General features: G+C 38.0%; 1 protein-coding gene across 1 annotated transcript in view; it reads right to left on the bottom strand.

Moving 5' to 3' along the window:
* Positions 1-26835, bottom strand: part of ZNF804B (zinc finger protein 804B) — a 238129-nt gene extending 211294 nt beyond the window's left edge. The window contains exon 1 of the mRNA XM_062567734.1: positions 26728-26835. Within this exon, the coding sequence (XP_062423718.1) occupies positions 26728-26835 (108 nt within the window). The remainder of the gene's footprint in view (positions 1-26727) is intronic.
* Between the last annotated feature and the right edge of the window lie 225 nt (positions 26836-27060).

Genomic DNA, 27060 nt, shown 5'->3' with positions numbered 1-27060 from the left:
AAATCATGAATAAATCTCATTACATTAAAAATCTCAAATAAACTAACAAACATTTTAGCTGGAAATCTACTTGCAATTTCATTTTTTTCCCCTTATATTGAAAGATATTAAATCTAGCTTTTAGATTTGTGCAAATTGTAAGAATTTTGTAAATTTATTACACATACCTAATCATTGTCAATAAACTATTAAAAGACAAATTATAGACAAAGCTTAATTGTCAACTGAACGCACAGGAAAGAGTTAATTTATCTTTAAGCATTTACAGCCTGTGCGCTGCAACATATTTCAGCTACTACAACAACAATTCTTTGGTTTAATGTTTGCTGCATGAATGTAAAAAAGCTGGCACCCAGCACCAAGATATCAACTGCTTACTCAGAAAATGATTAACTTAAGATAAATAGATGCTGGCTTCAGCTGTACTGATTGTATTTCCCATCCCAATGCTGCAGAATCAGTGGTTCCACTCAGATGTTGTAAAACATATGCAGGAATCATTCTTTTCCACTCACAAACCACAGTGCATCACAGATTTAATCTTGCTCTTCTGTACGCCATGGCTGAATTTAATTTTACTTATGCCATCAGCCTAATAGACAAAAAATGTTTCCTATTTATTTTAATACATAAACTTTAAATTCATGTTATTCTGATTTCATCTTGTTTCAATTTTTTGGTTTAATATCAAATAACATAGAGCTTAACTCCATCTGCAAGTACATAATGGGATCACTTGAAAGTATTTTTAAAAATTGTAAAGAAATTACAACAAGCTTAACCGAAAATATATGTGACTTTGTAATGTTCAGGTAGCTTACCAGACATAGGAAACACATAAAGAGATAGAAGAATCTTGCATTGCTTTTTCCTCAGTGTGACAAAACAAGACTTTTAATAATGAAAAATACTAAGATTTTTTTCCATGGTAAAATATATTTAAAAAGGCACCTTCTAGAAAGGTTAGTGGCTCAGGGTCTTTGCACATCCTTGGTCCAAGTTCAGCAGGGCAGGGTTTCAAACAGCATCTCCCACGTCACAAACACATCCTAGTTGAAGTCTCTGTCTGCATTCCTCTCAATCTGTAGGAACTGTCCCACTTATTATAAATAATTAAACATTCAACAAGCCAGAGTGTAAGTGCAAGAGAAGCAAAGGAAGGGAGATGGGGTCAGGTAAAGCTGGAACATCATTCACCTCGCAAATATGTTCTAGATCTACTTTACAGGAGGAGTTGCTTTTCAACACCAGTGTGTTTTTGTGAAAGCAAGGTTTCAATAAATTTACCAAGTAAAGAAATCAGTGAAAAATTCTCAGATCTGCTCTGTTTTCTTCAATGGAAAGAAGCAAGTTTACAGCACCCAAACAGACTCTGAGTACCAGTTTTGACAAGAAGCATTTGCTAACGAAGCACCTCAACAACAGCTCTGATGCAGGTTGCTGGTTTTGCTTGAGCTACACCACCAAGCATTGCATGAGCTCTACCTTCTGCAAGGACCATTCTTAATTGGAAGCAGGGCCTCCAACATGGAAAACCATTAACAACACAATTTATTTCTGAAAGATATTTTTCTGAGAAAAAACTTGTTGTACTGGGCACAAACAGCAGGAAGCTGCAGTGGTGACCCATGTGGGAGGAGGCCATGAACTGCTATGTGCTGGTCACAGCCAGCTTCAAAACTACTGCAAATAACCCACAACAGGGGATACCCCTGAGGGACAGAAGTCTGTAGTCAATCCACATTGGAACAGAGGAAAAACAGTAAAAATTGAAAAGCAACAGACAAAAACTGTATGTGCACCACTCCAACCTCCCATGCCACCCATTGCCTATCTGGAGGAACTGGGATGGGCTGAGGGTAGTAACTCACAGTGAACATAAGAAAGTGGAGACCAGGAAGAAGCAGGATAGGTGCCTGACTTAAACTGAGGGTGGGGATGGGGCAGGACAGATATTTACCCTAGAGTTTCATTATCTTGGGTTTTTTTTCCTCCAGTAACTGAATCATCAGTCAGATATTGGTGGTAACTGGCAATAAATTAAATTTAGTAAAAATTCCCAAGTCAAGACTCTTTTGCCCTCAACAGTCACCTCCCCCACGACTCCAATGAAGAAAAATATTCTACATTCCTCTGTAAGGTGGACGTACATAGGAAACAGAAAAGCTTCTTTCTAATATGCAACTAGAGTGACCTCTCCAGAGAGCAATCTATCACCCTATTAAGAAAGAAATTTCCTGACCTTTGGTGAGAATATGTTGCAGATGTGGATAGGCAATGGATTTCATTTGCTGCCAAGTTACACTGAATTTGAACAGTATCGCAGGTATGGAACTTTCTCAGCAGGTACAAGCTAACAGGAGAGAGAGAGGTGGAAAAACCCCTATTTCATAAGCTAATCTCATATTCTGTGCTTCAAATTAATGTCTAGATAGCAGTATGGTAGCATTTGTTTAGGCTGCAGTCAAATATATAGCCAGATTTTAGAAAATGGGGCTGGAAGCCACATTATCTTAAGAAAGCCCTCGGGAGCAATCTGGAAGAGGGAATAAGTTTCTTCAAAACAACCAATACCGTCTTACCTCTTTGAGAAGTGATATATCCTTCCTGACAAGCAGTGTTTTCCTTCTTATGAATCAGTTATTTCCCAGCTCGTCCAGATTTTCTACTGGCGAACTTAACATCTCCTTCAGGAAGAAAAAATACCATTTTGCTTACTAGCTTGAAAGACTGCCAACACATTTTATAGCATATCAGAAGCACAACCATTTAAAAATACACATTTTCTTCTATAAGTCTTGTCTTTTCATGATTATCACTGCAGATGAGGTGAGTGTAAGCTTTTCTCAAGTTGTACCAAATCAAACCCCCGTGTCTCAGGCTGGGAAGTTCTAACTTGACATGGAGAAATCCGTATTTAAACAACTAATTCAAGCCTTTCAAAAAGTCCACGTCAGCAGCAGGTGGAGGTCAAAGCTGTTCTATTAAAACCATCCAGCATAGGAGAGAATTCCTTTCTGCACCCTTAAGCCATTTGTATTATTCGCTTGTTTTCTTAAAGTGGTATATGTCTTGAAAAAAACAGAATCTTGTTAATCATTGTAAGATTCCTAACAAACAAAATATTTTAAGACCTCAATATTTAGTTTGTAACAAATGTAACCAAAAGCCATTAATTCTGAGTCAGTAGTCTTTAGGCCCTTCGCGTCACATGTTTGTGACAAAAAATTACAGGCATTAAAATTTAGTGTTGTAGATGGTGTCTCTTTTTTACACAAAGCGTTTTTTTTTTTTCTTTTAAAGCTTAGTTATATTTTTTCTGCTGAATATAGAAGGCATCTGTGTCCTCTAAACAGAGGACATGGAGGCAAATGCTAGAACTGTTGCACTTTATTCAACAAACATAATACAGAATTGCAAGGTTAAAGGTTGTGAATAGCGCCCACACATCGCACTGACTGTAGCAGACTGTGGGAATGGAAAACTTGTCATTACAGAAATCCATACATGTGATAGAAAAGAAATCTAAAATAAATCTTTATTGATTAATCCACAGTCCTGTTCATTTCCAGGGGTTCGGCAGCTGTTTCAAATTTTGACAAATTTTTTCCCTTCTACCCAAGAAATTACTTTCACAGGGCTTAACAGTAACAAAAAGTAGAGAAAGAGTGCTTTAAGGGGGGAAAAAACAGAAAAGCTAAGGATTTATAGATTCTTCTTTTTATTTACAAAGGAGCAGTATTCTTTGGGAATACATATCATATTTATTTAGGGCTAGCATTTATTTAGGGCTAGCACCCACCTTCTATGTTACCAAAAAAAAAAAAAAAAAAAGTGTCCATAGGGAAATTTTTCGATTTTTCTCTTTTAACTCAAAGCATGTCTTAGAGTAGATTTTGTAAAGCACTGATGAGTAACCTTGCTCTCAAGCAGATAACTAAAGACAGATTTGAATAGTTAGAGATGGATCATAAGAAAAAAAAAAAAAAACAGATTGACCTTATATTGGAGCAACTTTTACAGATTTTCATATCAGTCAATATGCAGTAAGTCAGACAAGAAACACTTAAGTTGGAAGCAAAGAAAAAATAAAAAAAAAGATCTATGTGCATCTTAATATTACATTGCTTAGTATTAGGCATGTGGATTCTTACAACTAATCCTAGCATTTTTATTTTCTCTATGTAAGCATTTAAAGTAGATGTACAAGATTCTGGTGAACAGCCTGGAAAATTGCCTACCCCATCACAGAAAAGACAGCAATAAAAACATGAATTTTAGAAACCACCTATAGAGATGACAGATTATTTTACTACTCATTCCCATTTATTTTCTTCCCAACAGTTTCCAGCCAGGGGACCAATTAGTGCTGCACAGTGATTTAGAGATTTAAGCATTTGTCCGCAAGAATCAACCTGCAATTACTGAACCATTTTATGTAAACTACCCAGCAGCAAGCAGATGATGACAAACTTAGCTGAAACTGCCAGCTCTAATTGAACAATGTATATAATACACAAAGTAATTTTTAAATATGTGCATGACTTTATTCCTTTTGCTGTTTTCAGAGTGGAAGCGTTTTTACAGTGAAAGCTGTATCTTGAAAACACTAGTATGTTACGTCCTACCTGGCTGTAAATCCTTGACAATAAATAGCGCGAGGAAGCAGATCATACATCTACCAGACAAAACAGTCTAACTGAAAAACTTGAAAAGATTCCTGGTAACTCTCCCTGCCTGAGAAGGTTGGATATTCTTCCTCTGCCTCATGGCTTTCACAGAACTACTCTATAAAAGAAAGTTGGGCAGAGCTAGAGTTATGTCAACAGGCAGAAGCAGATCCCTCTCTCAGCTCCAGAGTAATTTAAATCCTTCAGAATATGTCCTTATTGCTCTTCTCCTGCCTTGTACCTGCTTGCTAACAGTTAAAGTAGAGGAGATTTACACACATCCAAAGGAAATGTACCCAGAGTCAGGAGTGCTTTATGTTTATGGAACCACAGGGCAACACAGTTAGTTAACACGTACTTCTTATGTGATGCATGAATCCTGCTGAGCTGTATGACCATTACATTTTCAGGGTTCTAGATGTTCTTTGCCAAAGGTCAAAATAATTAAGCATCTTGATAGAATTCCCGATTGTCATTACAAGCATAGCTACAGCTGTAGGACAGACAAAGCTAAAGTAAAATACAAACAAGACATGGACCACCTTTCAGACAAGCTGAACGCAGACCTCAGAAATCACCTATCTGACACAAGTTACACCATGCACTAGAATTCTTTAAAGATTAAATTTTAAATATCAACTCTCTTACACGAAGATGTAAGCAAGGCTCAAAAGTTATTCATAAATTAAGATATTTTGAATTTCAGATGCTCAAATTAACGGTACATAAAAATGAAAATACGACTACTATAACAATACAGCAGCATTGCCCCAGATTGTTTCCTATGCCTTTATACTTATGCAAGCATAAGTAGATCAGATTAAAAGCCAGACAACAATATTCTGATATAAAATAATTACTAAGCTAAAGGCATGCTCTCTAAATTGAGGAAACAGTCATAATCTACTGAAAAACAGCAGTGACATCAACAGGGTTACATGAGTATAAAATCTGGAAGAGCTGAGGAGAGATTCTGGACATGTATTTTCTATCTAAAAATCTATTCATTTCTAAGAACCCAATAACCATCCTGTCTTTTAAGATTTGGATCATCTGACACAAAGAACTTTCCTTACTCACCATAGTCTACATTCTCTATATTCAGCAATATATATATATATGTATATTTAAGTAATGAATCCTTGATTCTAAGCCTTGCTGGAAAGAAAGAGGTACATACATTACAGACAAAACTTTCTGCTCCTGGGAAGCACTCAGACACCATCAATGTAAGACAAATATACTGACAGTTAAGCTGGAGAGAGATGATGAGCTAGAAGTTAAGCATTGTATTACAAATAAAAGTCAAATTATCTTAACAATATAGTAAATAAAAAGCTACTTCAAAATTTTAAATAACATATTACTGAAAATGCAAAATATTTTGTCAAACATCCAGCTGACTATCAATACTCATATGTTAGTCTTGCATAAATGAGGCTTTTTTCAAGTTGTGATTATTTAAATAATCACAGAGAAATATGTGCCTTAATTTAACCTCCCCAGATACTACAAAAAAGAGGTCATACTTAAATACACACACACACAAATATGTATGTATATAGCGACAGAAATATGTCCTGGTGCAGCTATGTTTCACCTAACTCCATAAAATGGGAGCCTCTAATGTAGCAAACTGTATTCACTATTTTAGAATTGTAAGCACATTAAATACAATTAAACAAGTTCTAAACCTTCTTCTGTGGCCTCAGGAAAAGATTAAACATGATCTTCTGTAATTTCATTACACATCCTGGAACTGTATGTTCATATATACTGGAAACTGTAAAATCTCTTATTGCACAAGTGTCAAAGTAAAATTTCAGTTAAGTCAGAACAGTTGCCTGTTACTTTAAAATTCAGTTAATTTTTAATTGTATGCAAAAAAGATTTTAAAGTTCATTTTAAAACTTTTTTTTTTTTTTTTTTTTTTTTTTGCATACAGCTGATTTAATAATTTTGGCCAAAAAAGAAGCTATGGAGAATGCTCAAAAGTTAAAAGTAGAAATTTCTTGCTTTGATTATATGCTTCTAAGTAATGCTTTGACTTTATTCATGCAGGTAATCCTATTCATTCAGTTAATGCTTGCAAGACTGAAGCTTATTTTTAAAAGGTACAATGAGATATTGAGATAGTATCCATCAAACTGGGGACAGACAGCATATGACAATAACGTGTCCTAACTCTTAGAGAAATATCCCCCTTTTTGAAGCAGAAAGTGAAATCCTGCAGCAGTACAAATGGACAGAGCTGTTATACTAGGGTGCCTAGGCAAGGAAGCAGAGAGATGCAGAGCACATATCAAACACAAGACACTCTTGTTTCCACTCCTCTCTTTAAGATCTGTGGGCTTGAAAGGCAAAATTTCTGCTAATGTGTCCGTGCATTTAAAAGTGTACCAACTCCAGATAAAGAATATATAGGAAAAGCTGTGATGGAAATACTACAGTTCTCATGTATTTTTTTGGAACAGAGGCCTCAGTTTACACCTGTATTATGAATTCTGTGAAAAAATATTAATTCTTGGAGCCTTCCTTCTATTGAGATAGTAGGACCCTGTAACTATCAGTCTGCAGAAAACAAAAAGGCTGTCTCAATATATAATCCCCCTCTGTCTGTTGCACATTTAACCAGCCCTATGATTAGCCATTTTCCAGTTTTTCACCACCATGAGCATCACAGAGGTCTCTAGACAGCTCACCTCTCAGGCTAGCCTGAAGCATGTGCCTGTACTGAATTTCAAATTCAATCTGTTTTACCCATTACCGTTTTCATGAAAGGCATTCCTGCTATTTAAGCTGACTTCAGCAACCTGCTGCTATTGATAACCATTCATGTCTAGGACACAAAGAAGAAACATTTACTTAAAAGATTTCCAAGCCTCTTATTAATGATGGCCTGGGAATGCAACACTTAACAAAATGAGATGTCTCTGGGTATCTGTTTTTAATCACAAAATAATGAATCACATTTTGCTCTCATTTACATGTGTGCAACGTAAATGATTCATTGAGAATGTCTGCATGTAAATAAGGGTAGACCTTTCTAGTGAGAACACCCGCAGAAGATTTGGCGAGGAGCAGTGACTGAGAGAGTATGTGGTAGCGTGCCTAGCGTGTGAAACTACACACTGATCGAAGTCCCATCAAGGCAGGCGTGCATATTCTGTTCTGTCAACAACCTCTAGCTGCTTCCCAGGCAGCAGCTACTCCAGGCTAGCACAGCTGAGATAAGGAAACACTACTAGTAGATTTAAGGGGCCTCAGCCAGCAAGCTGCTAAAAAATAACTAGCAGTAATTACACCTGCACTACTAAGCCCATCTGTGAGACCGATATCCAAGGATAAGCACAGTCCTGTGCCAAAGGCGTCTGCCTGGCACCAGCCCAGAACTACACCTCACCTTGTAAATTCAAAGAAGCTGCTGTGGCACTGACAGCCCACGCTGATTATGGAGGCAATTCTTTTAAGTAATACACAAAGGTACAGTGGCCTACCATCTTTAGGCCATCCTAAGCATACGCTTGCAGAACACAATACTACAGCCTAGCTTCTGCTAGAATTTTCTGCTTCATTAACAATATCAATGGGTTTTTTTTTGTTTGTTTTTTTTTTCCTTTCTAAAGTCAGGGTCCTAACCAGACAACATTTAGGCACACAAAGCTTCACATGTTGGAAAAAGCAGAAATCTCATTAAAATGATCAGAGCCAACATGTGCCAAGTGAAATATACAACTATGTTACTACAGGACCTGTGACAAAATTGCTAACACCATTTTTATAGAGCAATGCAAGAAATTATTATTTATACCTACCTGTTAACATTAACATAAAATTATAGAGGTGTAATATGAATTTTTTTTCCAACTTGTATACTCTATTACCCACACAGACTCCTTTCCTTCCTAGTAAATGTGTTATTACACATTTTACCAGAACACTAAGTCCCACCTTTCCCAGCTTTAGTGAAATTTTCTTTCTTTTTTCTATTTACCTACTTTGTAAAGATGTTAGAAGTACTTATGTATTGTGATTTATAATCTGGATCATGTAAAGACTCTTCATGCACATATGCAAGAATCCCCTCTCCTTTCTGCAATTAGTTTATAAAGGAGAAGCAAACTAAACCCTCCAATTTGACTTACTTGCACCACTTCCCCTCAGGATCAAGGAAGACGCTTTGCAACTACTGCTGCTGCTGAGCCACACAGACCTGTCTGCACAAGGTGCTTCCTGGAGAAACACCACACAATTTTGCCTCCCTGTAAATCCCTTTCCTTACCTTCTGCTCTTTGCCCCTCTCCATTTAGCTAGCCCAGCTAAATGGGTGTACAGGCTGTACTGAGCCATCACACAGTATTGAGAGCAAAGCACGTACCTTTCTAAGAACAACCAGGGAGATAATGGAAGCAAGAACAGATTCCTTCATGCAGCATTATTGTCTTGCTTTTCTTCTATCCCTCCATTCTCCAGGCTTGCTTAATGTATTTTATTTTTTTACTAAATTAACGCATGAAATGGAGGGAAATAGAGGCTGTCAGATGTCCACAGGATTTCTACTGTTCTGTGAAAAAAACACCTCCTCTCCTCAGGCTGTAGTGAGGAAAGTTAGAATTGAATTTAGGTTCAAAGCTATTTCTCCATAGAACATTCAGAGATTATAATTCAAGCTGACTTAGCATGGGAAGTCATTGCGCATGTGTAAAACTCATTGTTTTCCCTTCAGGACAGAAAACTGCAACACTATTTCCAAAGCAGCCAAAAGATGCTGGCCTAAATTATGAGCTGTCGACAATTACTATCAGTCTATCCTTTCTTCTATGAAGCATTCAAAAATAATGAGTTGCAAGAATATCTTTATTAAGGGGAAACAAATTATTCATTTTTTTTTGCCACAGAAACATGAAATTATTTAATTAATAAAAACCTCTGGAATTTGTTGACCATATCCAATTCCAAGAAATGATGAAATAAAATAGTCTTTATAAACATTATAACACATACTGTTGGGTATCCTCAGTTTTACACACTTCATCTTAATATATCTCTCTACATATTTATTTTCTATGTATAATGATCCCAGCCTCTCTAACCCACATTCTTTTTAACAGTCCCACCAAGAGTATAAACTCACATCACTTGCAATATTCTGCATAATCCAGATTTTCCATTGCTTAAAATCCTGCACCTTCCACTCTCTCCATATGTATATAAATCTTTAAAATCTGTAAATATTTTTGTATGTTTCTGAACTTTAAAGATATTTTTTCTGTTGTTGATTCTGAACATTAGATTTTAAATTCTAACTTTTTTGTAGGAGAAATCCATTATACAGTAGATCACATTCCAAAAACAAGTAGCCCTTAGCTTACTTTGAAGGCCTCTAATTATCTCAACCTAAAAGATTATTTAATATAAACTGAGCCATACGATCACTGAATGTTAACCTTGTCTGCTGTCCAGCCAAACTTGAGAAGAAAAATCAATAATCATCAATTGCCATTTTCTAGCATAGATGATACAATGATCTGAAGGTAATATGACTTTTTGTTTCAGAAAATAATTGTAAGACTGGAAACTTATTTTTTCTTCATGAAAAGCAAAAATGTTGGTAGAAACATGTTGGTATTTTCTTCATTTTTTTCCATTGTTTTTTCTTAATATACTATGCCTTTATCAGCTTAACAATATGAAATATTTTATATAATTGGTAAAAAAAAAAATCAAGATCTACATTCCAATCATAAACCACAATAAAATCTAAAAAATCTTGGCTTCAGCATAAACAAGATTAAGCCTTTAATTCAAATTATTCATCGCTGTGTATACTGCAAAATTAATTTGATGTGTTAAGTTTGTACTCTACATAGTATTTAGTCTTAAATCCCTCCGGGAGTGTAAAACATTCAAAGAGTGAGTAAGATGTGCCACTGTACATGGCAGAGTAACTGAATGGAAGACTAAAGGACTTTCTACAACATTTTTACAGGAGATTTTGCTGAAAATCAGGAGAACCAAGCTCAGTAAACTACTTGAAACTACTATGAGAAGTGCAGATTAATTCCTCTACTAGTTACCGGGAAAACGAATGTTCCTTTCGGATCTCTTGCTGTGTACAAATTTCATCCCTCCGCGAGGGGATGAAACCGCAGACGGATGAAACCGCAGTCAGCTGCCACATTCTTCTCCCCAGCCTCTCAGAGCACTTGGAGCACCTGTGACGCTTTGCCAATATCAACAAATGGTTCAGACGTAAATTATTGCACATGCCTCTCTGAAAAGCTGTGCTTCCTCAGGACATACTTACTGTAAGAAGCTGTGCTCCTGCAACTGAGAGCTATTGATTCATTCCTTCCTTTGCACAAAAGCATTCTCAACACCATAGCTAAAGAGGGGAACTCTTCATTTATTTGTGACAAAAACTGCATTTTGTCAGACTTTTAGTGTGTGATAAATACACTCAATGCGCTAAGAGAGCAACAGCTTATAGTTTACACACTCTAAGACAAAGACTGAAATTATAGTCATGCAAGGAAGACAGTTCCAGCATTAAAACATATCATTTATCTGCAGATTGTGACCAACTCTTTTTCCACTATATTGCCTGTAGCCCATATATATATACAGACTAACTAAACACAAATTAACCAAAATCCTCCATAAGATTTGTATCCAAGTGTCAGTTGTTTTGAGGGTAGGAGTAAACTAGAGCCAAGCAGGACAAATATCACACTCAGACAGCAGCATCCACCACCAGCTCCAATTCTCAACTAGTTCATGAACTAGCTAGAGAGTAAAAAAAAATATCCTCACATAAATTCCCCAAATTCTGTTTTTCAAAGCTTTTAGTTCTTTGTGTCAATTATTTTAAAATTAGTGTCACATTGCCGACCTTTGGCCAAAGATGAATACCTCTTATCTAGAAGGCTGTCACTATGAGAACAAAACCAATGGAAAAAACTTCTGTTCTTGCATATTAGCTTCCTCTATTTTTCTTTCCCTTTCTTCTTCCCAAAGCAATGCTGCATGCCACCCATAATCTGCCTGAGCAACAATGACTCCAAGTTCATCATAAAAAGTCAGGATAAAAAACCCAGCCCGTCACAGCTCATCCTTCCATGTTGGACTGCAAGTTTCCTCCTGAACTTTCTGGTAGAAACATAGAAATTAGTTATTATTCAGCTATCACAGTGTATCTAGCACAGCACTACTAGTGGATATACTGACAGGAAAGGCAGCCGTTATCCCATATAGATAAATAATACACACACATATTTTTCCCCAGTTAGACAAACTGAAGTAGCCTCACAAAACCTATGGCACCCCCATAAATAGGGGTAATTTGCCAGACTCATGAGATCAGCACTTAATATCACAGTGGAAATATTTATTAACTCTGAATAATAAAGTGAGATTCCTCTGCCTCTCACCTCTCGCTTGCCTAGTGGCTGAATCAACAACATGAAGGAGTGAGACTGCTCAGAAGGTGAAGGCTCTTGTCCAGCAAAGCATCAAGCTCCAAAGTGCTTCTATAGTCAGTGAATGGCTGTACTGTGAAGCTTCCAGTTTTCTCCAGCCGTGACAGCAGCCCTGGTGTGCAGGCAGCTACTGAACTGAAACAGCACAGGGACTTCATATTCTTGTGAAGACAGGGTATCTTATTCCCTGTGGAAATAAATGTCAGTCCTTCTATTTCATCCAAGTGCAGGGTCCCATTAAAGTCATTAAAGAGTATAATTCCTTCTCCAGCAGCCCTACAGATAATGACTGTTGGCAGGCTTCTGGTACATATTATGTTAGAGGAAATTATCAGAGTGGTAACACCGCAATCTAAGAGGAAAACAAACAAACAGAAATCTCTATAGGGACTTCTAAACATACTAACCTAGAAAATCCATCTTACATTGTTAATAAAATATTGTGCATTAGATTCCAAAAGAAACTTGAAAATGGCACTTGTCCTCCATAGTAAACTAATCATTCACTATGTCATCAGCTGATGTTCACAAGCCTCATCATTAACTTATATACAAAATTGTAACAGCAGGGAATAGGTATTAGCTTTAATGTGCAAAAATCTCTGGGACAGAACTTAAGTCTGATTGCTAGTTAACATTCAGGAACACACCGTCCTGCATTTCTAATCCAATAAAAGTTGCAACTGACTTCTGTGGAGCTTTTTCTGCCGAAAAGTAAAGAAGTGCCACTATGTCTTTCACTTAGATCTGATTTATTCCAACCAGAAATCCTGGATCCTGAAAGCAAGTGGCACTGATGCTACTATTGTGAGTATGCAATATAACCACTGTCACACAGAGAATAAACACAGAACTATCCTTCCTTAATGAACATCTCTCTGCTGTAAATAAAGTTGAAGCAAGTTTTGTGTCAAACTACATACCCTCAGAAAAGTGTACTGAATAGCCAGCAAGGTCTTCTGATAACCATGTAAATATATATTCTGTAGCAGCGTGGTTTGTAATTAAGCAATATTGTTTGTCATTCAGTAGTACAGAGAAGACAGCCACTTCTGTATAGAGTTCAAAAAAAAATACATGGAGTATAGTTCCATTTCCTTTATAATTTACAATTTATGATTGAAGCACAGTGATGTCTCAATCCTGGAGGTCATAGTTAATTGGTACTCACTAACTTTAGCCAGATTACTTAGTAAAAAAATCCAAGGACTAGATCCTCACTGGCATATATCAGTCTTGCAATCAATTAACCAACTGATTTACAAAAGCTAAGATCTTGCCCTGAGCAGACGGCCACTGGGCACCTGTTTTCCCTATGAATTTCAAGAATGCCAGAAAGAACCCTGGAAAGCATTCCACGAAGCTCATTCTGACGCCCAAATATTCTCTAACCTATTCCTTATTTTTGAAATTCATTGCTCAAGAGTGAAGTTGAGCTTTCTCCTATTCAGTCAGCATATGTTTATCACAATTACTGGAATTCCTCTGATTAGAAATATGAAACAGATTTTTAATGGTGAGGAATGCTAGCCACTCCACCTTGTCCAGCCACCAGACTGCTGTTGGGAGATTTAGCTACTACCTTTCAATTTCTGGATGTCCCAATATGCTGCTCTTTACAGTCCTTTCTTCAGTGTACCCTTAACAGAGCTGAAGCAGAGGCTACACTTATTCTAGCAACTAACCAGAGCCAGGACATGGGCTCAAGTGCTACTACAAAACCAACAACACTGTTCTGTTTTTACAACATATTTCAGCACAATTTTGGCCTCAGGCAACCACCCTTTTTTCAGGTAACATACAACTATTGTACAACAGAGGATGGGCACTGTTCCCATCAGGCAGTTTGGAAAAGGCTACCTCGTTTCAAGGGCGAAAAAACGCTTTGGTTTATGGGTAAGGGCTGTGACATATCGCCTGCCTGCAGGACTCACGTCCCTTTCCTGTAGTATTACAAAGTCTTACAGCCCCACAGCCTCTTCCCAGGGCCTAGTACTGACTCTGCCAGCTCTTGCAGTTGCTTGAACACATCTGTTGTATTCCATAGAGAAATTACATTGTGGTAAATACTGAAGTGTTAGTAGTCCTCCAACAGCTCCTTTTCAAAATTTTAGCCCAAGATGATGTGCAAAGAGTGGTAAGGCAAAGGGCAGTCCTACACCAATTCAGACATATAAATAAATCTCATAATTTCAGTCAGAATCCATAATAGGTCCCCAATCTGCCACTGAATGCAGTCATTCATAAGTACTATAGAGGCCTGGATTGATGAAGACACACTGGTATGTAAACCATAATTTTATATTGATTTCTCACTGGAGAGTAGCTGTGTTCTTCGCCAGCCTTTAACCATCATTGCTGAGCAATCCCAAATCATGACTGTCACCACTAACCAACTCACAGATCTTCCTCTGCTTCACTCGCACCTTTGTCAATGCAGTCTTAAAATGTTCATGCTTGAACTTTTCTTTTTTTCCCTGACAAAAACACAGACTTCTTTCACTTTAGACAGACTCAATGTAGCTTTTGGAGATTTTTCTTTTCCACGGGTATCAAGGACGTTTCTTTTAATAATGTCTCCTTTCCTCTTCCACACCTGTTGAAAAGCTGGTCCACATGCCTGTGATTTCCCACTGTACAACACTAAATCTGCAGTACTAACTTTCCATCTCCTTGATTCTCTGATCATTTTCCCATTTTCAAATACATTTACTACCCCTAATGCCTTTCCAAAAAATATCTGCAGCCTCATCATCACTTACACATATTTGGCTATGTCTACAGAAGGCCCCAGGATCATTCTCTGACACTGAACAGTTTAACTGCTGTTAAACTCTTAGCTTCCAGAAGCAAGTGTCCACAGGCAAACTCCCTGCTGGTAATGATCCCTTCCCTATGCTAATTCCCAAACTATCTCCGAGAAAGTTTCAGAGTATTGCTTAGTCCAGGCCACAAACATACTAGAAACGGTACTCACAATTTAATAGTGTAGTCAATTAAGTTCCAGTGTCCGGGAACGTTTCCTGGCACTGTTTACTAACATAGACATAGCCTTTGAGAATCTGGGCCTCAGCATTTTCTGTAGAAAACTCATTTATTTGGCAATTAACCTCCTCATTCACATTTACTATATCCTCTTCCTGTCCTCCTTCCAGTCACTTCTGAAAACCAATTCGTCTCCACGCCTGCCAACTGTAATGCCTACAGGTCTTTGTTCACTGCCTTTCAGAGTGGAAGCAAGGATTCACGTTTTTATTGTTTGTTCTACTCACAGGGAAGTACAGTGTACAATTGCAGTACTAAATCACTGTATTTGAGGGCTCATTCTGTTCTTAATATGCAGATTTTATCAAAATATATTAGTACCATCAAGAAGAAAATTGACACCTCTATGTTTCTTCAGATACCACATATCCTTTGTAACTCTGTGAGAGATTTGAACCCTACAATTTATCATACAGTATGCTGCAATCAAAAGCATCAATCTTTTTAAGGCTGCCTAATGCCTAATGTCTATATTCATCATCCTTACCAGTCAGAAGTTAGTCATATAAACATAATCAAATAAGTACATAATAATGATAGAAAAGAATGGAATTTCATTTATAACATATAACGTGAGCAGTCATAACTTTCATTGGAAAGATACAACTCACAGTACCTTTATGTACTCTTCAAAGCTCTTCAGTGTAAGGTGCTTAATCAGTTATGCTCAAAGTGCAATCAGGAAGCCAATTAGGATTTATATAGCTATTTCCAGGCACATTGAAGGGCAGAATTTGAATTTTACCTGCACGAATATGGTAGGAAAAACTGTTAGTGATTTTTCGGATTATTGGTGATCTCAGCCCACTAACTCTGATTTTGCTGTGGTTTCAGGGGCAGAGACGGTTGGTTAGTTTGGAGGAGTTTTTCAGTTATTCAAGATCGTAGTATTGTTTGGTACAACAATCAAATACAGCTAAAAATAGTTTCAAAAATCATTTCAAGTATTTTATTTTCATCATGACTTTCATCTTCAAACAGTGCTATTTGGAGTGTTAGGAAGACACAATTATTTAATTAGATATATTTTGGAAAATATCTTATGGTAAGCAACACATTGTAAGAGTTGAGAAAAAAAGGCATTCAAGGCCCTTATTACTTAAGGTTATAAGTCAACCTTAGATAAATCTAAATATACAGCAGAAAAAAGGCTGTTTTTCCACTGGAGCATTTCTAGATGTACATATGTAATAAGCCTGATTTGCTATAACTTTAAAAATAGGACTTCAAGAATAGATCATGGAAACAAAACATTTTTGCTCTGGATTTTAAGCATATTTCTCTGCTTTAGCTTTTACTGATTGTGAAGATTATGTAGGCTCCGTTAAATCATTCTATAAACTTGTTTCAACTGCTGTAAAAAAATTAACTTCTTGTGATTTGCTGTTTATAATTGTCTCTGCTGATAAAACTTATCATGGATGCAGACCAACATAAATATTTAAAGCTTGATCCCACAACCCACTGTTACCAAATGCAATCTCCTGCGAAGTCAGGGACTCTATAAGTAGAGAAAATAATACCCGAACAGATACCCTGGTTAGTAAACTGCATTTTAAAAAGGAATTTAAAAAATAAAGTTTAGTTATTCCATTTTCCTTTCCACATTATAAGTTATATCATGTCATGAAGATATAACCCTATTTCAGCCATGACTTTAAGAAACATCCGCTATTTGTAAAAATAATAATAAAAAATCCTATCACTGCTCCTTTTTTATGCCACAGAATGAAAACTTGTCCCCCAATAACAGGAGAGCTCTAAACCTATGCTTCACAGATTTATTAACCTAGCCAAAATGAAAGGCACATCTTTCTCCATCAAGTGTCACCATTTTCAAATAAGACATGTCCTCTAGGGAATAATTTTAGAGGCAGTCTTTTTGATTCTGTTGGGGGAAGGCTTATCTTCCGAGATAAATAACCAAAATGTTGCATCTGTATTTTTTGTACTTTAAATTCTCAAATACATATATTATAATGCTAAGAAGTAAAACATATACTTTACAGTACATACCTAATAAAAATAACTCCTGTTCTACAGGGTATACAAGACACTACAATAATAAATTAGTCTTCAGCAGAAAACACTAATGAAATATAGAATCAGTAAGCTTACATATTCAACGCTTATTTCAATACCATTTTTATTTTATAGGACATGAATACAATTTCTGCATTAAACAGCATATCTCTGAATTTTTTATTGATTATTAATAACCACAAAAATTTATTACTCAGTACAGGAAACAGAACTTTTAGAAATGTTCTTTTATTTTGTGAATAAATCATCATCTCCAACACCGTTCAGCCTTCCTTACATTACCTCTTTACCACACTAAATAGCCAAGAATAATATTTATCACTGTAGTATAGATCTGAAATCTTTGTATTAGTACTAAACAATTTGTACAGTATTAACCTTTCTTAACTGGGCTTACTAAACTATCTTTCCACCTCAGTTTTGCTATCTTTTCTTTAAAAGAACTAAATGTATGCTTAACATTACAAAAGGAAAATGCTAGTGTCCATGTATCATATACGGATGCAACATAACATCCCTATACTTCTAGAAAGCAACAGCAATAATACAACTTTATAAGGACTGCAGTTAAGTATTCAGACAGCTAGGAAAAGCTGCATGTGGATTCAATGACATTTTACAGGATGTGAATTCATTATTTGATATGCACAAACTACTTGAATACACATCACATTGTGTGTGTTTCATTTTTGCTTAATACCTAAAGAATTGTGCTTTTAAATTTTTTTTGCAAACAAATTCTCAATAGCTATGTAACAATTTCTGACCTAGTGCTCATCAGAGGAGAACCAGCCAGACCTGCACAGCCATCCCCTGTATTCTGACTATGTGCATGTCCCTAGGGCAGCTTCTTCTCACAGCTGTACAAGTTGCAGCCACCCTGTTCCTTTACCTATACCATGATGCCTTCCAGAATAACAGAGCACTGAGAACAGTATATGAAAATAAGCACTGCCTTCTCCATACCATGACAATCGTTATGATTATCCAGTCCACTGATCTCCAGCATTAGCTAGTATTTGGACCATAATATTCACCAAAAAAGCCACATGGGGATCTCTGCGTATTTTTTCCCTGTCAATCTGAAATACAGCTCCAGAAGCTTCTTGTAATCAGAGACAATGGCTCAAGTACAGGCTCAAAATATCAGGATTTGAAATCAGTTTTTCTGATTAAAGGTGACTAACATAGGGGGACGGGAACATACTCCTTTCCCTCTTTCTTAGAATCTCCATACAAAACATCAGTGGTTTGAGCTTTTCGTACCTCACGAAATTTCATTCCTCCACTGAAGATTTGATGATCAGCACAGACAAACAATGATTAGTACAGACAAATGATCTGTACTGCTCACTGGAAATTCATACAAATACTAAAATTAGAATTATAAAAACCAGAATATGAGAACTTTTCTTTGGCAATAACATTAAATACATGGCTTGCATTTCTAGCAGACTCTCCATTCTCAGCATTCATGCAGATTTTATATATAATTTGAACCCTATTAACCCCCAAATCCCATCTGTAAAATATTTTGTTATCACAGGAAATATTTTAGGAAGTTCTGTTCTTACACTTTCCAATCCAGTTTCAAAAGCCTTCCTAATATGATACAATCTAACTTGGAAATGCAGGCTGCAGATTTACAGACGATTACAACTGAGAATTTTCTCAACAACATCAAATACATCTTTGCAGTTCAATCTGAGCAGAATATAGATTGAATATTTCTATTGACACAAATGCACTAAATTTGTTTTAGAATGTGTTCCAGGGAAAACATCAATTGAAAAATTGATATCAACTAGAGTTGATTAATGTAAGAATTGTTTCAGAGCTGCATGCAATCTCCCAGTAATAGTTCTATTTCTTTACTTGAACCAGCTTGCCAATTATCATTATGCATAACTATGAAACTGGGACAAAATTTTGATGATGATGTTTACATCTTATCCACTATGCACATAAATTTAGCCTAGTATAAGGGGGGGAAAAAAGCTGTCATTAAAGTGTCTTACTACTGAGTACAGAACAATACATTCTGAGCAGTGAACAGCATTTTCAGGCATGTACATACCCCATGACAAATCTTGTTACTCATGCGCAGTAGTTGATTTTCAAGACAAGCAGTGATACATAAAATACAGGAACACAAGAGTGAACTCCAGATACCTAGTTCTAATACTACAATTACTGCCTCTGATATAAGCTATGCAGATTATCATCATAAATCAAGTTATTTTAATACTATTAACTCAGTGTTTTGAAGGTTCAAAGCCCAATAGCAGAACTGGTTGAATCTTGAAAAAATAGTGTTTGCAACTGTTGATTTGAATCCTAAATAGCTTTTTTAAAGGCTCTATCTTTTACTATTCAGAAATGTGTGAATGTATGGACCTTTGCATGCACATATGTTTGCAGATTATTTTTCCATGGTGGAGATCACTAAATTTGGATGGACAAACTAATTTCTTAGTGGTACTGCACATTTCTAGTTGGGTATTTCAGTTCCTGCAGGCCCATTTATGCATGTCTAGTTGTCTTTGACATAGACTTGATACCATGATGAACTGAACTTGACCTTTTACATAAACTATCCCTGATCCATGCTGTTTTACTGATGTAGGAGTAAGAAAACTTTTACAGTAGTATCCTACATCTTGAGCTCCAAAAGAAGGATTACAGCTTCTGCTGCATGTCGTTACAAATGTGATGCACTGTCTTTGGGAGTGAAGACCTTGAGGGCATCGTGGAAGATGTATCTGTAGAAGGAGCCAGGCTTATACAGGTGGATAGAAGCACAGAGCAGCAAAACTGAATCTCCCACAGGGTACAATGGTAGCATTTTAAAATAACAATATTTCAGTATGCAGATAGAAACATTCTGAATTTCTGTTTTTTTTCACATGAAGTCAACATTTTCCCTGGAGGAATATTTCCCCACAAAATTTCCTAATACTAGTGAGAAAAATTACACTGCAGGTAACAACGACTTAAGTCTTCCAAAGGAATCAGGTAAAATATAATAAAAAGACTCAGCAAAGATTCTTGAAAAAGTGTTAAATGCCAAAAAAATGCCTTGTAGCCAAAGGCTATACTGTCTATTAGGGAAACTGAAGTAGAAGAAAAATAAGTGCATTTTTGGCCAGTCTTTTAAAGCTTTCTTTTCCTTCTCTATTTAACAACCTTTTGCAAAAAGCTCTCGCAAATCCTTTTTTGGCAAGGAGTAAGTAGAATCACATTATGAGATTATTTTGACCATAGTTTTATATCTCAGATGAAATTATTTGCATAAACAAAGTTACTCACTTTATTTAGTCATTAAGAGATAAAATAAAAAATGCTCTAGTTAGAGCAAACAGTTCTGACATCTACCCTAATGCCAATGAGCAATTCCTCCCCATGGACAGCACCTTTGGGGAGAGGTTCAAAAAGCAGGGCAGGAAAAGGCTGAGCAACAGCCTTTAATGCTTAGTGTATTGAGCCAAAAAAACAGGCTCTATTTGAGAAAGTGCTTATTTCACAAACAGTAGCACTCTACATAATTTTTTCAAGATTGCACACAGTACAGAATAAAAAGAGCTGATTTGCTACACTCTGGGTGAGTAAAAATGTGTTTGAACTGTAAGTGAGGATGCAGAAAGACGAAACACAAGACTATCTCCATTCTGAAGAAATGTAAAAACAAACATTTCCAGATGATCTAGCTTTAAGAACTCTATTCAGGGACCAATAAAAATATTAGATTGCTGGAAAGCCACTGTAATACATAAAGCACCTGCTTAACCTTACTGCTAATTGTAGGAGAAGGAAATGGCCCAGCAGAAATTAGCTGAAGATGATTAAATTTGATATAATGCTATACACAAAGTGATTCCAACCAATGATGGAATTAGAAGCAAAATACGTATCAAAGCCATACCTAACACAAAAACAAGTTTAATAAAAGGCAAGGACAGCAATGCTATATGTGGTTAACAATAAATTTATGTATTTTCTAAAGGCTCATTCTGTCTCTCATGTGTTGCACAAATTCACAAAAAGTACACTAAGAAGAACTACAAAATCAGGAAATAAGTTCACATCGAAGTTTAGTGTGGGCTGCATGAATGTTTACATTCTACAGAATGGTGGAAGTGTTTGGACTAGTAGGAAAGACACTGAGCCCAGGCCAGCAGCAGGAAAATGAAGTGCCTAGAAGCAATGATATTAAAAACAGGTAAATGGGAGTGCCTTTCCTTAGTTCCAGTACTATTGCGTACAAATGTAGGTAGCTTCAACAGCATGCTCTATGCTTTCAGCAGAATGTGCAGGGTTTTTCCATGGCAGGTGGCCTCTCCTGCTCTAGGTAGCTCCCAGAGGCTGTTAGCACAGAGGAGTGAAATTACTACTTTCCATTTTCTTTCCTATTTCTCCCTCTTTTTCTTTCTACATTTTTTTGCTAATATGGTTGGGTTTTTTTTTCTTTTCCTTCCACAGAAGCTACCCAAACCAGATTACTTACTGGAGCTGTTGGTTCATTATTTGCTCCTCTATAGAATATTTCTTAATAAAAACTTTACTTCCTGTGCATTTCTTCTGATAGTGCCTATAGCATAGCCTTCTTGTCTGCTTTCTGAGCTGTTTCAGGGTACAGACACAGCACTGAGAGATGACATGCTTATGATCAGAGACTCCCACGTTATTTGGCCTTCCAGCTAGTCACCCAGCTACACACTGGATCCCTCCTTTTAACCCGCTGCCACCTAAACCACATTACATATCATACACATTCAGCATGCTAGCTTTTAAATTGCTTTCTCAGAATTTCCCACGCCTGTGTTTAGCACACACCTCTGCTGGCAAACAGAACTGGCACTCTTTGCTCAGGACTCAGTTGTGCTGCCATTTCCCCTTCATATTCAGGCAGATGGAGAACTGCCTTTGCCATGGTCTTGCTGTTCTCCATTTATGGTCCCTAATTCCTCAAACATACTTTAACTTTCTGAGAAATTAAGTGCCCAATGTTGCTATCTGCTACAAAGAGTAGCAAGGTGTTACTCAGTTCTGTTTACACCTGCTTTAGTGCTGGAACAATATATTCATGGTTTAGCATCACCTAAACAAACCCTAGTTCCAAGTACTTAGAATGTACTTATTTAGAACTACTGGGATGCTTGTGCAGATTGACCTCTGGACACAGGGTGAGACCTCTGCTGTTGAAAATGTAGCTCTGTGTAACAGAGAACCATCCTCCTCTCCCTCCTCACATCTCCCCATCCTCAAGAAATTAAGCAAGCACTAAGTGCAACAGAGCAGCTGTTTGACAGCCTTACTAGAAAACCACTTAGTGAAGTATGTGAAAAATACTGTATTCAACTCAAAGTGCATTGAGCAACAGAAGAACAGAAGAATAATAATTAGGCAAGACAAAGATTGACTAAGGTATTGAAACTTCTATTTCCTCCAAAACACAAAACAATCTTTTAACCAAAAAGTAAAAGAGACTCTGTTCATATCTCACCTGAAAAGCCACAAGCAGAACAGTGCACCCTAATAACAACATTGGCTCAGAAATGATTCAGAGGCAAGGGGGCCATCTGCTGAATTCCCAGTACCATTTTCTGCTGTATCGTGAAAGATTTTCTTCACAGCCGAGTCCTTTTCAGTGCCAGTTTTGCGAGCCTTTTGAGGTGTAACAGAATAACCCTCTGAGAAGATTTGGCTTCAGGTGAATATTACAGTACATCTGTTATGACTGCAAAAACTACAACCAGTACACTGATCAATATAATCTATTCAGGGCTCATAAATCCTGTGGATAGTATCATTAGTCTAAAATAAATGCAAAATTTCTACCTCTGCGTCATAATGTATTTCATTAAACAGAAATTCTTAGAGTCAAAAAACTTCCTACCACTCTCTCATAAGATGTTCATGAACATATTTTTCCCAGATAAAATTAAAAAGCTTCAGAATAGAATCAGTTCTCTGCAATAAGCAGCTTCCTACTTCCACTCCCTGCCCTTTACGCTCAGTAATGTTGGCATCAGGCTCAAACTCTTCTTTCCTGTGCAAGTCTATCACACCATTGATACACGACTCACTAGCAACTGCTTCCAGTTAAGTCCACTCTTTCTGAATTCATTACCATTACCTTCAGATCCCATCTTCAAAGCGTGTGGAAGTGGGGAAAGGAAAGGTGGAAGCTTAAGAAAATTTTATGACTACTTCACCATGCCAGCTCACATTCAAATGCATAAATGAGCTGCACAGTCTTTACAACCTTATATTTCTTTTCCTCTTACTACTGCCATAGTTAAAGGTCCCTCTGCATACAAGGAGGAAGGACTGGTCTTGTTTTTGACAAAATAATAGTAAAGTATACTAAATAAACACTGTGAAAGCATCCAGACTGAAAAATTCTTTTTCACATAGCCATGAAATTTGATAAAGATATTTAAATATTCTCATTCTCATTTCTAAAAGCACAGCCTTAAGTCTACTGACATTTCATGGTCTGTTAATACAGAACACTTTAAATATAGAAAGGTATACATTACACATTAGAAACTATGCAGACTCATGCATGAGATAGTTTATAGTACACAAATATAGGATTGTTTAATGGTAAAAATCATAAAATTGAGTATTCAAGATTACTTCTAAGTTCAGCATTTTAAAAAATGACTACAAGACATAGCCTGTACCTTTTGAAGTTATAATTGGGAGGTATTTAATAAAAAACACAAGCACAAGGAATACAAATGCCAGGTCCTTATGCCTCCTTGCTGAAAGTATAACTCATAGCTTATTTCAAAAGAAAATGAAAATACTTTTTAAAAAAAATGTGGAAAAAAAGTGTGAATATGGGTACCTCAGTTAGTACTAAATCTTAGTGACTCCTTCCTCCGTAATGTAAAAATGTATCCAGATTTTGTTCTCTTCACGGTTCCAAATTTCATATACTTTGATACACAAGAAGAATATGGTCTGGAAAACTGTAAGTTTGTAGACATATGCAGATTAATCACTGTTTTCAGTAAATATAGTGCACTATTATCTAGTTTGCCAACTAAGTATCCCTTATTTTTCTCTTAGACCTATAAAACAAAAATATGAAACTGTATATGTAAAAGTAGTACTAAAAGTTAAATATCAAACACTTAAAAATAAGAATTCTAGAGCTACAGTTACCGAAGATTAAGAAAAAGTTCATTTACTACGTACCTGTAGTCCCATAAACTGTCTACTGCCTAGGACTTAGTCTAGCATCTCAAAAGCTTGACTAACTTCAAATAGTGGCCACTAAAAAGCAGAGGTAAGGAAAAAAAGAAAAGAGAAATACATGAGAAGAAGTGAAAATTTTCCCTCAAAATTCAGAATGAAAGCTAAAGATCACAAAAAATCAGTCCTTTCTACAGAACTAGTCCCAAACATTTTATTTCACAAATATAAAGTATTTCACCTTCTGACCATGTAAATCTCAAAAACAACAGGTTCTGTTTTCATGGAAAGCAAGGCAATATGGACTTACTACTTGTTTCAAACTCTGGAAAGTTCACCTAAAAGAATGTTTGTACGTACTGAAAGCGATATGAGATTATTTTCAACTTTCTAATATTTAGTATTTTAGTTTTTTCTTTCCTACTAAATTCAAGATAGATGGCCTCATAGTAAGATGCTTCAATTTTAAGTAAAGTCTAAGCACTTTTCAAATCAATTTCTATATAGTAAGTCTTTTTAAGCAATAAGAAAAATCTGAACTTTTTCTTCTTTTTTTTGTTCTAACATTTGCATTTCAACAAAAATTCCCCTCAGCTTCTTACAGAACTATCTCAAAAGTGATGATCTGTTAATCTAGTCAGACAATTGCATTTACTTCACTAAGTGTTTAGGCTGAGGGGGTGGTGCGCACACTCACTAGGTAGCTAGAAAAGGAAAGAAACTGGAAAGTGAAGGATAGTAATTTGTGCCATACCACTGCTTTAGGGATAATACTTTTATTACCTCTAAGACAATAAGGATAGTATCCTTACATCTTCTGATACTTCTGCTTGGCATGAACATCAGTTGTTAAAGTGCTACTAAATACAAAGTATTTACAGTCAAGCTTCTTCCCACGTTAGATCTTTGAGATCTTTTCCTTTTTACATCTATAATATTGGACAGAAATCTCACTTGACATCTGATCTCAACATCCCCCGCACTTCAGAAGGGTCTGCACACTATGGCAGATCAGATCCACGGGTCAGAGGAACTAAACACAGCTCAGTGTCTGATTGATGGCACCTGTGGTGCAGTTTTATTATACTGCACAAGAAAAATAAAACAGTACAAGCAAAGAACCTGTAAGTGCTGTAGCAGAATCATGACATATGACACAGAAGAGATTTCAGGTGCATAATGAAATATTTGTCATGTTACTTCAATCCATCATTAAACGTCAAGAAATAGAAAGCAGAGATTTCGTCATTACACGCAGTTCCCAAAATGAGTTTGGCACGGATGTGTGCTGTGAAGTGAAGCCTGGGCCTGCTGAGGCCAGCGGGGGTCCCGCGAGCAGGACTCTGCAGGCCCGGCGCTGAGGGCCGCAGGTCAGCGTCAGCGTCCCGAAGCGAGTTGCCTACTCAGGCGCAGCACTTCGACAGGGAAAGTTAAGTCACCGCTATGGAAGCGTTCACAACACTACGACCACTGACGTCGGGCAGAGGAGAGGCAAAAACGACTCGGCGCCTCCTGCGCGCCCCCGGCACGGCGGCTCCCCTCAGGGCGCCCCGCTCCCCTCAGGGCCGTTCCCGCCCCGCGCGGGGACACCGCGGCTCCCCTCAGGGCGCCCCGCCGCCCTCCGCCGCTGCCCCGCGCTCGCCTCCTTCCCCGTCTGCACTCGCTCCTGCGGAGCGTCTCTAGCAACTCACAGACCGTCCCTGGTAGCTCGGCGGTCTCTGCTCTTAGCAGTCCCTCCGCACACTTCAAACATAACTCTGTCTAGATTTCGGTCGCGACAGGTAGTTTACTAAAGCACAAGCTCATTTTCTGAGCCGGAAAACAGAAGGTCGATCGTTCTCCCTCCTCCGTGGCGTCAAAATCTTGGACAAGCTACTAAACCAGGACACCCGGAGCTGACACAAACGCCGCACCTTCCTCTCTAGCAGCCTCCAACTTTTCTGCAAAGTGTCAAAAATAACCTTTCCCTCAGCACAAGCTCGAGACGTGATACTGGGGGAAAGAAAAGCCCCAAACAAGACGGCAGCCCACTTTCTCCACCAGGAAGAGCCAGCGCCTCTTCTCCAGCCCCCGTCCCCTCACAGGCGGCCGCCGGCACAGAAACTTTTCCGAGCCGCGCAGCCAGGCAGCCCCCGCGCACCCGCGGGCCGAGGCCGCCCCCCGCGGGCCGCGCCGCTCCGCTCCGCGCCGGCCACCCCGCGCGCACCCACCCGCCCCGCTCCCGCCGCGCGCGGGGGAAGGCAGCGAGGGAGGGAGGGAGGGAGGCGGCGAGGGGTGTCAGTTACCGGCGAGCGAGCGCCCTTCTTGCAGAGCGGTCCCCTGAAGACGCCCTTAATGCCGCGGTAGTGCCCGTTGCTGAGGTGCCGGGAGCTGATGACCAGGTAGCACGCCATGCGGGTCCGGGCGGGCTGCGCGGGGGCAGCGTCCCGGCCCCGCGCCCCTGCGCGGCGGGCGGGCGGGCGGGCCGGCTCCTCCTCGGCGGCGGCGGCGGCGCTACCCCCGCCGGAGCAGGGGCCAGCATGAAGGAGCGGGCGGAACCGCAGCAGCGCTCTCCCCCCCTCCCCGTCTCATCCAGCGCCCGGGTTAGTGCTGCCAGCAGCAGGATGCACTGAAGGCGG

The sequence above is a fragment of the Rhea pennata genome, chromosome 2 (assembly GCF_028389875.1).
Source record: "Rhea pennata isolate bPtePen1 chromosome 2, bPtePen1.pri, whole genome shotgun sequence".
Classification (NCBI taxonomy): domain Eukaryota; kingdom Metazoa; phylum Chordata; class Aves; order Rheiformes; family Rheidae; genus Rhea; species Rhea pennata.
The sequence above is the reverse complement of the archived record's forward strand: the minus strand, read 5'-3'. Positions and strand labels throughout refer to the sequence as shown.